This window comes from Mustela nigripes, chromosome 1 (genome assembly GCF_022355385.1).
Source record: "Mustela nigripes isolate SB6536 chromosome 1, MUSNIG.SB6536, whole genome shotgun sequence".
NCBI classification, from domain to species: Eukaryota; Metazoa; Chordata; class Mammalia; order Carnivora; family Mustelidae; genus Mustela; species Mustela nigripes.
The window spans coordinates 48259899-48273838 of record NC_081557.1 but is presented as its reverse complement, the minus strand read 5'-3'; the positions used below and the strand labels follow the sequence as shown (position 1 = coordinate 48273838).

The 13940-nt window shown below is 52.3% G+C and overlaps 1 protein-coding gene and 1 pseudogene across 2 annotated transcripts; both read right to left on the bottom strand.

The window, feature by feature from the left end:
• Positions 1 to 262: 262 nt before the first annotated feature.
• LOC132011887 (folate receptor alpha-like) lies at positions 263 to 7208 on the bottom strand. 2 transcript variants are annotated; one of them, XM_059391170.1, is made up of 7 exons: positions 7029 to 7208; positions 5498 to 5530; positions 5326 to 5393; positions 2941 to 3101; positions 1060 to 1248; positions 829 to 964; positions 263 to 675 (listed from the first exon to the last, which is right to left on the bottom strand). In XM_059391170.1, the coding sequence occupies exons 4-7, from the start codon at positions 3091 to 3093 to the stop codon at positions 389 to 391; spliced, it is 765 nt and encodes a 254-aa protein (XP_059247153.1). In that variant the 5' UTR covers positions 3094 to 3101; positions 5326 to 5393; positions 5498 to 5530; positions 7029 to 7208; the 3' UTR covers positions 263 to 388. The 2 variants fall into 2 exon arrangements, with proteins under 2 accessions (XP_059247153.1, XP_059247142.1); XM_059391159.1 differs by lacking the exon at positions 5498 to 5530.
• A 3008-nt stretch (positions 7209 to 10216) lies between these two features.
• LOC132024004 (folate receptor gamma-like) lies at positions 10217 to 13722 on the bottom strand (annotated as a pseudogene).
• Between the last annotated feature and the right edge of the window lie 218 nt (positions 13723 to 13940).

Genomic DNA, 13940 nt, shown 5'->3' with positions numbered 1-13940 from the left:
TCCCTCCAGCTTACACCCCCCCCAAATAAATAAATAAATAAATAAATAAATAAAATCTTAACACACACACACACACACACACACAAAATGCAATTGAGAGCTATGAATATGTCCTAGGTTACAAAAACAGTTCAACATCTAAAAAGCTCTAGTACGCATCAGAACTGGGAACTGACTAAGTCTTACTGGCTTCAATCAATGGGAACTGGGAAGCAAAAGTCACATTCCCACTCATACCCAAATAATTCACGTAATACCTGGTGGGTGTCTGGTTTATTCAAACTGTCAGTCAAAGCCCCATCCCTGGCCAAGGAATAGGAGGTGGATGGCTAGGAGCTTTGGGGCTCAACCGGGCAGGGCTGTGCAAGTATCAGAGGGTAAAAGAAGCTCAACCCAGGAGCCCGAGCTGCAGCATCAGGGCCAGGCTGAGCAGAAGAGGCTCCACCCCTCGGGACAGGGCCCCAGCACTCATGGCCATGGCATAGAACCTCGCCACCTCCTCATTGGGGTTGCCCTGGGCTGGGTCAAACCACATCTGGATGCAACGGCCACTCCCTCGGCTGTAGTTGCTGGCCTGGTAGGAATGAGTCCAGATTTCACTGCACAGAGCAGCAGGTGTGGGGAAGTAGAAATGGAAGGGAAGGCAGGCAGCTCCTGCTGGGCACCGGTTATAGCCTGTAGGGAAGACGGGATGGAGACCTTCAGCCACTGGGCCCAGAACTAGCTTCGCTTCCACCAAGCCCACGGCCCCAAACATTCCTATGCCAGCCCTACCCCCGACACCACCACCCCTATATCTCTCCCTCCCTGCCGCCCCCAGACCCTCACCTGAGGTCCAGTCCCAGCCCTGGTGCCAGTTGCTTTTGCAGGTGTAGGAGGTGCGACAGTCCTCCCACCATTGCTGGCAGTCCTCCTTGCACAGGGGCACGTCAAGGATGCGCTCCTTGCGCCAGCTCTGGTTCACCTGGGAAAGGTCGGTAGTGAAAAGGGGCTCAGGTTCACGATTCTAAGCTGCTCAGTCCCTCTTTAAACATGGGGGTCCAGGGAGGACATTCATACCTCCTGGATCCAGGGCCCCAGGTTAGGGGAGCACTCATATAGGCAGGTGTCCTGGATGAAGTGGCGCTTGCAGGCAGGTGTCATTTGTCCGCAGTGGTTCCAGTTGAATCTGTACAGGTAGGAGATATCCTTATGGGCTTCCTGGCTGGTGTTGGTGGAGCAACAGGAATTCTTCTTCCAGGGGCTGCACTGGGTGGGGAAGACACAGGCACTAACTCCCATGCCCAGCACAGCCACAATATTCCCACGTGCAGCCTCACCCCTTTTAGTCTTTGATCCCCCAAAGCAGTCAGCCTTCCAGGGCAATGCTTGCCACGAGAGGACCCTCTTCGGGAGCAGTGCAGGCATTACGAAATTCACTAATTCAAACCTTTATTGAGCTCCTACTTCCTCGAACCCAGAGAGCAGAGACGTGACAATGAACACTTCTCACAGGATACCTGCTTTGGAAAGAGATTAAGCAGGAGAGAGGGATGGGGAATTGCACTTTTCTAGAAGGGTCAGAGATGCCTCACAGAGAAGGTCACAAAAGACCTGAAGGTGAGGAAGCAAGTCAAATAGATTGGAACCTCAGAACAGATCTAATTACAGAAATACTCAAAACACTGAATGAATGGAAACCCATAGCTTAGAATTCAGTATAAAAGCAAAATATTAAAACATGCACTTTATTTATTTTTAGAGTGGGAACATGCGCACATACATGCATGAAAGGGGGTGTGGAGGCCAGGTAGGGGGCAGAGGGAGGAGGAGAGAGAGAATCCCACTCAGAGGGGAGCCCGACATTGGGGGGGCGTGCTGGATCGCATGACTCCAACATCATGACCTGACCTGAAATCAAGAATCAGAGCCTCAACCGACTGAGCCACCCAAACACCCCTAAAATGTGCACTTTAAAAACAATAGGGCACCTGGGTGGCTCGGTGGGTTGGGCCTTGCCTTCAGCTCGGGTTGTGATCCCAGCGTCCTGGGATTGAGTCCCACATCGTGCTCTCTGCTCAGTGGGGGGCCTGCTTCCCTCTCTCTCTCTGTCTGCCTCTCTGCCTACTTGTGATCTCTCTCTCTCTGTCAAATAAATGAATAAAATCTTAAAAAACAAACAAACAAACAATATATAGGCTGAAGAAGTTAAAGTCAAGGCTGCTCCAAGTATCCAAGTTACACCATCGCTCACCTGTAGACTTAGTGATTCAAAGCAATGTGGTCACTGTCTCCTAATGAGGTCAAAATGAATGCCGACATACTGGAATGCATTTTGCAAGCAGCTTCTTTTTTGTGTTTTCTTTACAGTTATGGCATCATATGCATTTTTCTTAACATGTAGACAGGTTCAGGATATGAAAGGGGTTGTGGTAAAACAATTGCCATAGAAAGGAGACCTCAGGTCCACTAAAAAGGTCAAGAGCCCCAGGGGAAATGTTTGCTAGGTGCATGAATCAAGACACCTCACACCCAGCCACGTGCCTATGAAAAATCCACTTTTCTCGAGCTGCTTGGGGCTGGCAGGAAAGAAGCCACTGTGTGCTCTGGGTACTTCTTCCTCTCAAGACTCTTAAAAGGGGTGAGTTCCAGTCCAAAATCTGAAATCAACATCAGCCACTGGGCTGAGTCTCTCCAGGGTTATTTCCCAGGCTCCTCTCTAGAGGATCCGGGTTTGTGCGACATGGAAATGCAACAGCCAAGACACTGAGCTCTTGGCATCACACAGACAACATGGGGCACAGAGCATGTGGTAAACAGATGGTTGCCCACCATAGTACAGACTCTCAAGGCCTTTCAGGTGGTCTTCCTGCCTCTACCATGGAAGCGCTCAGAAGCTCTATTCTCCCCTTCTTCTTCCTGAATCAGCTCCTCCCCACGCCAGACTGGCCCTCGGCCCACCTGCTTATGTAGCTCGTCCTCCGGGCTTGGCTTTTCCTTGTGGTGCTTGGCGTCCATACAGACATTGAGAAGCTCAGTCCTGGACCGGGTCGCCCATACTGCGGCCACCCCCACCAGAAGGAGCAGCAGCTGTGTTGTCACCCGTCGGGCCATGTCAGCCTCTGAAGGAAGAGCTGTGGTCAGTGGCACCAAGAAAGGTAGAGGTGGGGCCTCCCGGTGCGTGGAAACAGCCCCAGGTAGGTGGAGTCTCCATGAAACCTGGAGCCATCCTGCCCCACCCCTACCCCTTAGTCTTCCCAGCCTCAGGGAGGAACGGACTCAGCCACCACCCCAGGACAGTCCTTGCTGGGGTCACACAAGTTACTGACTTCTCCAGGTGGAAGGAGTCAAGTGATAAAACTAAGAGATGGAGTTTGGGCAAAATGCAGAAACAGCCAAGAGATTGCCATAGGTCCACAGTCCCTTGCTTGAAATCTTTGGAGGCAAATATTTCAGAACTTAAAATATTTAGGATTTGGTAAAAGGTAATATGATTTACATGCACTCAACAATCAAGCACACGTTCCGTAGTAAAATCATTACACTGGTGGGTTACATAAAAACTCTAATAACCTCACATTGATTTTCAGGTCAGATTTTGACACCAAATCACTTTTTGCAAACCTTGACAATAATCTTAGATTTGGAACTCCAGATAAGCTGCAGATCTATATTTAGAAACAAACAAACAAACAAAGGGGCTCCTGGGAGGCTCAGTCCATTAAACATCTGACTCTGATTTCGGCTCAGGTTGTGATCTCAGGGACATGAGATGGAGGCCCATGTTGGGCTCTGTGGAGTGGAGCCTGCTTGGGATTCTCTTTCTTCCCCTCCCTCTGCCCCTTCCCTCCCTCTCTCCCTCTCTAAAAAACAAAAACAGAAACAACCAACCCCCAGCCTCATGATCTGGTTTCTCCCAGAGGTCCTGTGACATGGGTCATTGTCACAGGGCACTGGAGGGCTGGGGGCCGGCTTGGGCAGACAGCTGGACAGCCTCCAGGCCTTGGTAGGTTCCCATCCCCTGGCCACAGAGCTGGCCTCCCTTCCACCCTCACAGCACCTCAGCCCTCTGAGCTCAGAACCTGAACCTTGGGAGGCAACACCAGTCACCAGGCACCTGGTACCTGGGCTCTCCTAAAATTTGGCATTTGTTTCCCACAGTTTCCAAAAGCATATGCGCCCCTCTGCTTAAAGGTGCCTTGTCTCCACAGCGCCCGTGTCCTGGAGAACTTAGGCTTCTTCCTGGGCCTCCTGGAGGGGGCCTGAGCCGGCCGCCTCCAGGCTGGAACCTGGAAATGGAACCTGGAAATGAACCCCTGTCTCACTCCCCAACTCCCCCCTCACCTTTCCACCATCCAAGATTCTGCTACTCTGTTTATCCCAGTGTTCATTCTCTCCCCTGCTAATTCATTCGTTCCAGGACCCAATCACTCTTCTCATGGCCCAATCACTCACTGACCTGCAAGGGTGCAGGACAAATCTGTACTCTCTGGAGAACCAGGTGACTCTTTGGAGAAATACAGTCTAGCAGCTAATTTAGAGCATAGGATCAGCCTGTCGGCGATCTCAGCCCTAACACGCCACCTCCTGCTTTATTGTGGGGCAAAAGAACTCAGATTTTCTTGGGTTTAGTGTCCTCCTCTGAGGATTAAATGTAGGGGAGAAACCCCCACTAAATGACAGTCCGCTGGGCATGGATTGTGCAATTGTTGGCCCAGGCTGAGGGATGTGCCCACCTCACGGAGCAGGGACCACCCAAGTCTGATTCAGGCCCCTCGAGTCCAGAGCTCCTTCAGCTTTGTCCCCTGCACCTTCCCTGCACCCAGGTTCCCAGAAGGGCCTGGGGCGGAGACTCAGAAAGCCCTGCCCCGGGCTCCTCGGGCCCCACCTGGTCGGTCAGCGGTTCTGCTTGCTCTGGTTGTTTTCTAGAGCCAGAGCTCTCTTCTCCATGCAGCCTCCATCACTCTGGAAGCCACTTCCCACATTCCTAGTCCCCGCTTCAGACCTCGATACAACTCTCCCCTCGTCCCCCAATAGCCACCATCGCCCTCATCACCCTGAACACATTACCCCCCAACCCCACTCCAGGGCCCCAAACTTGAAGCGCGTTATGAACGGGCAGTGTGCTAAGAGGCAGGAGCCCATCAGTTCTAGTTCAGGGGTGGACACTAACTTACGTTTTAACCTTGGGCAGGCCCCTGCTCTGCTCTGGGCCCTCAGCCTCCACCTTTGAATTCTCTGGGATTTAGGCAAAAATGGATCCTCCCTCTTTGGCAAATTCTTTAACACCTGCTGGGAGCTCTGTGGGGTGTGTTGCCTCTACTGAAGGGGTGGGGAGTGGCGTACCTGGGAGAGGAAGGGTTCCTGGTCCTGCTCAGGCTTCTGCTCGGCTCCGCAGTCCCCCTTGCCCTACTCTGGAACACAGCCGAGGTTTAGTGGCCTAGGAGACGGGCATTAGGGCAGGCAGCGGGGAATGTGGCCCAGGAGTGGGGCCTGGGATGGGGCGAAGGCCACTCACCAGTTAATTATTGCACGCTAATTATTGTGGGCACTGATGTGGGAAACAAAGGCAGAAGAAAAATTATTTAATTTCCTTACTACCTACACCCCATTGATAAGTCCCTGAAACAGGCAAAGTGACATTCCTCTAGGGATTCAACTGTCTCCATGTTAATACTTTGCTAAGGGCAAAAGGCATTCCTAACCTCCCACCCCTCCATCAGGAGGGGGATCCTGTAAGTCTACTTTAGCATATAAATATTCCTTTAGAAACTTCTTTTATCTCTAACCCTGACCAAGATACATGTTGACAATCATCCCCCAAGCATATGCCCCCCCCCCCTATACATCTGAAGGGTCTCACGACTAAGGTTTTATTAGGTGATAATAAATGACCTTTTCCCAACAAGAGCGAGCTCCCTCAACTTCCTGGAAAACGTGCCTCCAATTCCTTAGAGACTTATGCTATCTCTAACTCCCTCACAACTTGAAAGTATATAGTGGACCACTCCTCATGACCCCGGTGCAGCTCTTTCTGCCCACAGGTCCTATCCCCGTGCTTGAATAAAATCACCTTTTTGCACCAAAGACATCTCAAGAATTCGTTCTTGGCCGTTGGCTTTGAACCCTAACATCTTTCCTATATCAGGCACTAGCCAGGCCTCCATGGGAGGTGGGTGGGTGGGAGGGGGTGGATTCTTAGTGCAGGCCTAAGGCCAGTCCCCAAGTCCCACTTACCCCATTTTCTCCCCCAAACTCAGGGCTGATAAAACCTTGCAGCCTGAGATGCTGGGATCCTTTAAAATAATCTGGTCCTCTTCTCACCCCTGTCCTTCTCATATAGATGAGAATGAGATCCAGAAAATCAGGACAGAACCAATTGTAGGGCAAGGGCTGGAGTGCAAGCTTCCAAGCTCCCAGCCAGCTGTAGAGAGTAAAGAGCTACCTAGTCCCCAAAGTAGAGATCCGCCAACTCCTCCAACCTCATCAGTCCCAGGGTCGCCAGCAGCAAAATCAGAAATTAAGCAGCCCAGAGCCTCAGTTGCTCCTAGGCTGCGGCCCCCCTCTCTTTGCCCCTGTACCCAACCACACAGGTGTCCCTTCTCCAGCATCTGAGAGTCAGGTCTCCTGTAGGCCCTTCCCACTGCGGCCACCCCACCCAAGGACCGAAGTCTTCCTTTTGCCATGATGGCACCACTGCTGGGGAAAGGGAAAAGGAGAGGAGCAGATTTGGGCAAGAAGCCGAGCTCCATTGTGTTGCAGTGCCTGTGTGCAACCCAGGGAGAAGTGGTCATAGAGGCGAAAGCCCTGGGGAGGGGTACAGGTTGGATACAGATGTGGCAGCCATCGGCCTAGGGACAGTAATAGAAGTTTAAGGAAAATGGGGCCTCGGTACCATGGGGAAGGCCATTTGGGACAGGAGGGGAATGGGCTTGCTGGGAAAGCAGCTGAGCCCTGAAGGGCCTGTAATGAAATGGACTCCCAGGAGACCCCCACTCCCACCCTCACCCCCACCCCCCCAGCCCTGCTTTACCTCTCCCTCGCCTTACCTGAATCCTGTGAAGAGCAGGGAGGGTTAAGGCCTTGGAAAACCTCAGCAGGTGAAGGGCCCTCGGACCCTTCAGACCTCTCTCCTGGCTTTATAAGACCAGGCGACCTTCTGCTGATTGGAGAAGAATGACCAGAGATCTAGGAATGCCTGAAGGAGGGAACTCATCTAGACGGGACTTGCCCCTACCAGGCATCCTCCACCCCTGACCTAGGGACTGATCATTAACTGGGCTTTGTGGCCTCTCCACTAGGAGAAGGACCTGGGCCCTGAGGGCTTCATAAGTCACCAGCTAAGGGGAGGGGAGATGGGCGTGGAGTCCTGCCCTGTGGGGAGTCACCCTCCTCTGAATCTGGGATGAGAGTGCCGGGGCTGTGTGACCTGCGGGGAGGAACAGGGCCCGGGGCTGTGTTACCTGCGGGGAGGAACAGGGCGAAGCGGCCACCTTTGAGCCTGGACCAGAAGTTTATGCTATCAGCCAGGTGAGCTATGGGCATCCTGTAGCCCCCAATCTGTAGGCTGTGCTGTGACCAAGGATAACAGGAGGGTGTTTGGCCAGCGCAGGTGGAGGCCTGGCCTGCGTGGAGTCGGGGTGGGTCAAACTGGAGCTTGTCCTGCCTGCTGCTAGCCCAAGCCGCGTTTTCTCATCTGTGGAAACTGCAGTTCCCAGGCAGCCAAGAGAGGCTACAGTTCAGACCTGAGTCCCATTCCAAACCAGGTTCTTCCACGAAGGGAGAAAGGAAAGCTCTGTGAGAGGCCCTCAGGGCATCAACCTAAGGATTGCACAAATACAGTGTTTCTCCTCTGGCCTCAGTTCCCGCCCTTGCCTTCTTAACCTTTATTTCAGCCTCCTAGAAACTTCTCCTTCCACTTCCATCCTACCAAGCCTTTGTCCTTGCCGAGCCAAGTGCTGGTCCTCCTGCTATTTTCTGTTTGACAGACATTACTCCCCTGGAAGCCTTCTCTAACCTCCCTGGGCTCCCACAGACTCCTCGTGAGTGTCTGTTTTGTTGGGGAAGAGCAGATGATAAACACAGCAGATGATAGGTATCCGTACAAAGGCAGGAGACCGATGTGATAAGAAAGTGCCTGGATGACCTTGTTTGGTTGGTGGTCAGAAGTCTTGTTAGCGGGGAATTGTAGGTTGAAATCTAAGTGGCTACGAGGAGCTAGCCCACAGAGAACAAAGGAACGTTCAAGGACCGCAGAAAGAGAATTGCTGGCACAAAAGTGTGTGAGAAGCGTGAATGGAGCTCACCTATGGGGTGTGAAACAGAAGGATGGAAATGAGCTCTAGGTCAGTCTCAGTCAGTCGGTGGGGGGCAGGGCGGGGCAAGGCTCTCTATGCCATTGAAGTCTGGTCACTCCAACAGATACCATGGGTTAAAGGGTTGGCGAGGGGTTGCTGCATAAGACATTTTTGGTTTTTATTTTACTTTTTAAAAAATGTCCATCAGATGGCAAAATTTGTGGGTGCCAGTATGGTGGCGAATAGGATATCTTCAGTTCTCAAGTATCTGCTTGTATCATACTTACATATTACAAAGGGGGAAGAAATAGTGGGGAAACCTGACAGACCCAATCTCACCCTCGGGAGTGAGTGAGCTCACCCCCATATGCCTTCTGTTATGATGCACTGAGAAGCACCCAGTGTTGCCTTGGGGCTATACATGCCAAAAATGTATGACCTTGATCTAATAAGGAAGAAACCCATAAGCCCCAAATGAGGGATATTCTATAATGGAATTGGCCTGTGCTTTTCAAAAATGTCAAGGTTCTCAAAGAACCCCTCTCCTTCAAATACGCATCAGTAGGAGACTGAGTTAGATGTGACATATACTACATAGGCTGGGATATTGCCCTGCAGTGGAAAAGAATGGGCCAAATCTCAGTAGATCAAGATCTCAGAAACTGTGTTCTCATGATAAGACACATGGTGCATGGGGGCGCCTCGGTGGCTTAGTGGGTTAAAGCCTCTGCCTGCGGCTCAGGTCATGGTCCCTGGTTCTTGGGATCGAGCCCCACATCGGGCTCTCTGTTCAGCAAGGAGCTTCCCCCTCGCTCTCTTTCTGCCTGCCTCTCTGCCTACTTGTGATCTCTGTCTGTTAAATAAATAAATAAAGTATTTAAAAAAAAAAAAAGGCCACATGGTGCATGAAAGCCACACCAAGATGGTCTTTTTGTATCTATCAGTTTGACAAAACAAAAGTCAGCTTGGTAGGAAATCAGAAGTTTGATTCCATCCTGTGTTGGCAAGGCGGTGGGAAGCAGGCACTCTTATCCCTAGTTGGGGGAGGGGAGGCTCACTGATACAGTTGTAGAGTTGTAACTCAAAATTATAACTCCATCTACTTCTTGACCTAGAAACACCTTTTCTGGAATTCATGTGTAACATTCTACCATGCATAAGATTATCCACTGCGGGGGCACTTGGGTGGCTCAGTCGCTTGGGCATCCAACTCTTGCTTTCTGCTGAGGTCATGATCTCAGGGTCCTGGGATTGAGCCCCACATCAGGCTATGTACTCAGTGTGGAGTCTGCTTGAGACTTTCTGTCCCTCTCCCTCTGCCCAGCAATTATCCCTTTAAAAAAGGGAAGCAATATAATTGTTCATCACTGGGCCTCCTTACCCACTACCACCACCAGTATCTATACCCTAGTCCACATCTAGTAAGGGAAGGAAAGGGAAAGAGACTTTCTTATCACCAGGAGCCTTAGAACTTATCTGTCATCTCTGCTCACCTTCTCTCCACCCATCCCCTTAGCCCCTTGTGGTGTGGGACTGATGAACATGCATGGAGGGAAGCCTGGTGAAGAAGAGCTTCAGACTAAGGGGTCAGCTTCTACCTCCTACTTGCTGGTAAACTTCCAGCTAGTCCCAGTCCCTCCTTGGGCCTCTCAGGAGGAATGATAAAGCAGTGAGGCTGTCCCTCCAACCCACTCATCCCCAAATTACGTACAAGACACAAGATACACACGGATCTATGAAAATAGGCCATTAGAGGAACCCCATATGACTCATCTTGGATCAAGAACCAATAACTAGGGCATTGTGAGGTACCCCCATCAGAGAGTGCTGAGCTGGGCCAAGGCCAGGTCACCCAGGCTGGGTGCGGACAAGGGAGATGGGCAGGTGTCTGCAGTGGCAGGGGCTCAGCCCAGGAGCTCAGGCTGAGAAAGAGGCTCCACCCCTCAGGGCAGGGCCCCAGCACTCATGGCCGTGGCATAGAACCTTGCCACCTCCTCATTGGGGTTGCCCTGGGCTGGGTCGAACCACATCTGGATGCAGCGGCCACTCCTTCAGCTGTAGTTGCTGGCCTGGTAGGACTGACTCCAGAGGCCCTCACACAGGGCTACGGGTGGGAAAGTAGATCTCAAAGGTGCGGCAGGTGGTCCCAGCTGGACACTTGTTAATTCCTATAGGCGCAGAGAGAGTGGACACAGACATTCAACCCCTGGCCCCGAAGCTGGTTTATGGCCACCCCAGATCCTCAAACCCCACCTTTGTCCCCACCCGCCACCCCCCTCACCTGAGGTCCAGTCCTAGCCTCGCTGCCAGTTGCTCTTGCAGGTGTAGGAGGTGCGACAGTCCTCCCACCATTGCTGGCAGTCCTCTTTGCACAGGGGCATGTGCAGGAAGCGCCAGCTCTGGTTCACCTGGTGGGAGGTGAGGAGGGAGGGCTCACTGAGTGCTCAGCTCAGCGGATGGGACAGGCAGATGGGATGGGTCATCTCCTGCCACAGCCCTGATGGAGCTGGATGGCAGCTGCAGGGGTGGGGTGGGGAGAGGCAGGGTCCGATAGCTCCCAGATCCAGGGCCCCAGGTTGGGGGAGCACTCATAGAGACAGTTGTCCTGGATAAAGTGGCGCTTGCAGGCGGGCTCCATCTTGCCGCAGTGCTCCCAGGTGAAGTTGTACAGGAGGGAGGTGTCCTTGTGCAGCTCCTGGCTGCCCAAGGTGCTGCCTGAGCAGCAGGCCTCCTCCTTCCAGGGAGTGCACTGCTTGGGGAAGACACCGACTAAGTGCCCACCCGCCCCACAGCGGTCTCCTCCGACTGCCCCAGGTGGGGCATCCAGAGGAACACTTGCTGGGGAGGGCGTCACGATGGTTGGCTCTTGGGGTTTAGGCAGTTGTAACAGTTTTTTAACAGAGAGTAAAACAGGGGATGTGGGAGGCCTGGGAACCACTGTCTGGGGGAGCAATTATTTTCATGCCTCTAAATTATTTCACGTGATTTGCGTTATTTATATTACTCATTTTGCCTCCAGCCAATATTAACTAAGTACTTTTGATCAATCCCGCATCATGCTGGGGGCTGAGAATACAGCTGTGAACAAAACAGATAAAATCTCTGCCTTGGGATGCCTGGGTGGCTCAGTCTTTAAGCATCTGCCTTCGGCTCAAGTCATGATCCTATGATCCTGGGTTCAAGCCCCACATCGGGCTACCTGCTTGGTGGGAGGCCTGCTTCTCCTTCTCCCATTCCTTCTGCTTGTGTTCCCTCTCTCGCTGTGTTTCTCTCTGTCCAATAAATAAAATCTTTAAAAAAAAAATCTATGCCTTTATGGAGTTTATGGCTTTAGTCAGGGGCAGGGGGAAGACACAGAACATGGTAGGCACAGAAAACAGCAAGTGCAAAGTCCCTGAGGGTTTTGCACTTTCTGCCCTCAGCACTCTAGTAAAAACATCATTCATTCAACCGTTACAGAGTTTACGTAAGCTGTACCCCTGGTAAATGGTGGGATCAAGATTTTAACTCAGGGCAGGTAGGAGAAGAGCCCGGCCCCAAGCTGTGGTAAGAGCAGAGAGGAAGGGCACTGATCTGGCTCTCCTAAGGTCTGGACCCCCAAGCTAGGGGACTCCAGATAGGTCCAGAAAGTGGAGGGGGACAGAGGGTATAATGGCCTGCACATGAATCCCGGTTTGGACCTGACTCCATATGGGAGGCCATCCCAGAGAGGTAATTCAAAGCAGGAAAGACAGTGGAAGTGTGAAGGTTTCTCTGTAGAAATAATTCCAAGCTGGGACTCCAGTGCTGAGTGATTACAAGCCAGTCGCTTAAAATCTCTGCTCTGAACTATAGCACCCAGGGCCAAGCAACAGGGACATGGGACAGGTCTGGGCACTCAGGAGAAACAAGGAAAATCCAAGAGGGTGGAACCAAACCTACCCCAGTCCAACAGCCTAGCCCACCCCCAGCACAGCTAACATCGAACATGCTTCCAGGCCTCCCTGAGTTCACACGTACCCCTCCTCAGATGCCCCAACTCCTGGGGATTCTGCAGGACCCTGGTGCACCTCGTCCCTGGCCTGCCAACCAGTGTCAGCAGTTCCTGCCTCCGGGAGAGGGCGATTATACTGACAGGCACTTGCTGGCCTCTAGTAGGGGCTCGACACAGAGAAGCACTCCCCATAAAACCCCTGTGCCTCAGAATTACAATCAAAAGGCTCCTCAAAAGTCTGCATGTCGTTTCTTGGCAAAGAGGAAGTGTTCCCGAGGGGTCTTAGAAGCACCATCTAGAACTCTATAAGTTCTGAAAATGAAATAGTCTTTCAGTTTTGGAAGAGAAAAAGTTCTGGAGATGGATAGTGGTGGGGACAACAGTATGAATGGCCATTGAACCCGACATTTAGAAATGCTTAAAATAGCAACTTTTATATTAGGTATATTTTAGCGGACGTGTGTGTATGTGTGTGTGTGTATGCACGCGCGCACACACACATGCACGATGCAAACGAAAAATGGGAGATGACTCAGAAGTCATAGGGCTCTGGGCTTCCCACTCTTCACTTCTAGCCCCTGGGTTCCGAGCTCCTTCAGCGGCTCCCCTGTTCTCCCCTTCTCTGTGGACAGCAGCATCCTTGGCTCTGGTCACACTAAGCTCGTCACTGCCTCTGCCATCCCCTTCCCACCCGGGTACAAGTTGTTCTCTGCCAGGCTGCCCTTTCCTGCTTTGTCTTCCTGGAAAACTCTTACTCATTCCCCAAGGCCAAGGCTGATGGCACCTGTCCTGGGAAGTCTTCCCAGCGTTATCTGATTTGTCACTGTCTCTTCAGGACCTAGTGGGGGTGGAGGACCTGAACTGTTGCTCTGTATTAGCTGCATGGTGACCTTGAAGGACCTGTGTCCCCTGAGCCCTGTCCTTGAGCTCCATGGGCTGGGGCATACTTAAGGCTGGAAAAGGCACTGCCCAACTCTGTCCTAGCCCCTGCTCATGTTTAGCCTCTCAGTTCCCACGCTATGTGTATGCATGGATGTGCACACACACACACATACACACACACACACACACACACACACACACACACACATTGTACCCGTGCCCACTGTGGGCCTCGTTTCCTATTTCCTCACCCATCTAAGTAGAGACTACTATCCACCTACCCGCTATAGATTTGGTGTCCCCCTGGGGATCCCCTCGGCCACCCTCCTGACTCCATTGCTCCCCAAAGCTGATCTTCCACTTCTCTGCTTTCTTCCATTTCTAGGGTCACCTCTCTCTCCAACCCATGACTCCACTCCCTTCTCACCTGGCCATGCAGCTTGTCTTCGGGGCCTGGCTTCATCTTATGGTGCTTGGCATCCAGATGTTGAGCAGGTCTGTCCTGGCCCACGGAGTTCTAGGCTGGGCACCCCACGCAGCAGCCACCAAAGCTGGAAGCAGCAGCTGTATCATGGGCCAGACCCTATCCATCTATTCCTGCCAGAAAGCCACGATCAGAGGTGGAATCAGCCTGAGAGGGAGGCAGCAGCCACGAGACACTCCGCACGGTTTCTCATCTCCCTACCAAGCCCGGATCTTCCCCGCTCCTCACCCCGCTTATCCCTGAGGGCCCCCAAGCCACGCCAAAGGCAAGTGTAGAGGTCTGGGCCAGAAGGCAAGATCCATTCACCCCATCCCAAGTTGCTCTG

What these genes read in the sequence shown, in the direction of transcription:
- LOC132011887 (XM_059391170.1), bottom strand. Translation starts at nt 3,093, where the DNA reads ATGGCCCGACGGGTGACAACACAGCTGCTGCTCCTTCTGGTGGGGGTG. An exon ending in AGGACGAGCTACATAAGCAG is followed by an intron (nt 1,249 to 2,940) that starts GTGGGCCGAGGG and finishes TTCCCCACCCAG; the next exon opens with TGCAGCCCCTGGAAGAAGAA. An exon ending in GGGCTGGGACTGGACCTCAG is followed by an intron (nt 676 to 828) that starts GTGAGGGTCTGG and finishes TCTTCCCTACAG; the next exon opens with GCTATAACCGGTGCCCAGCA.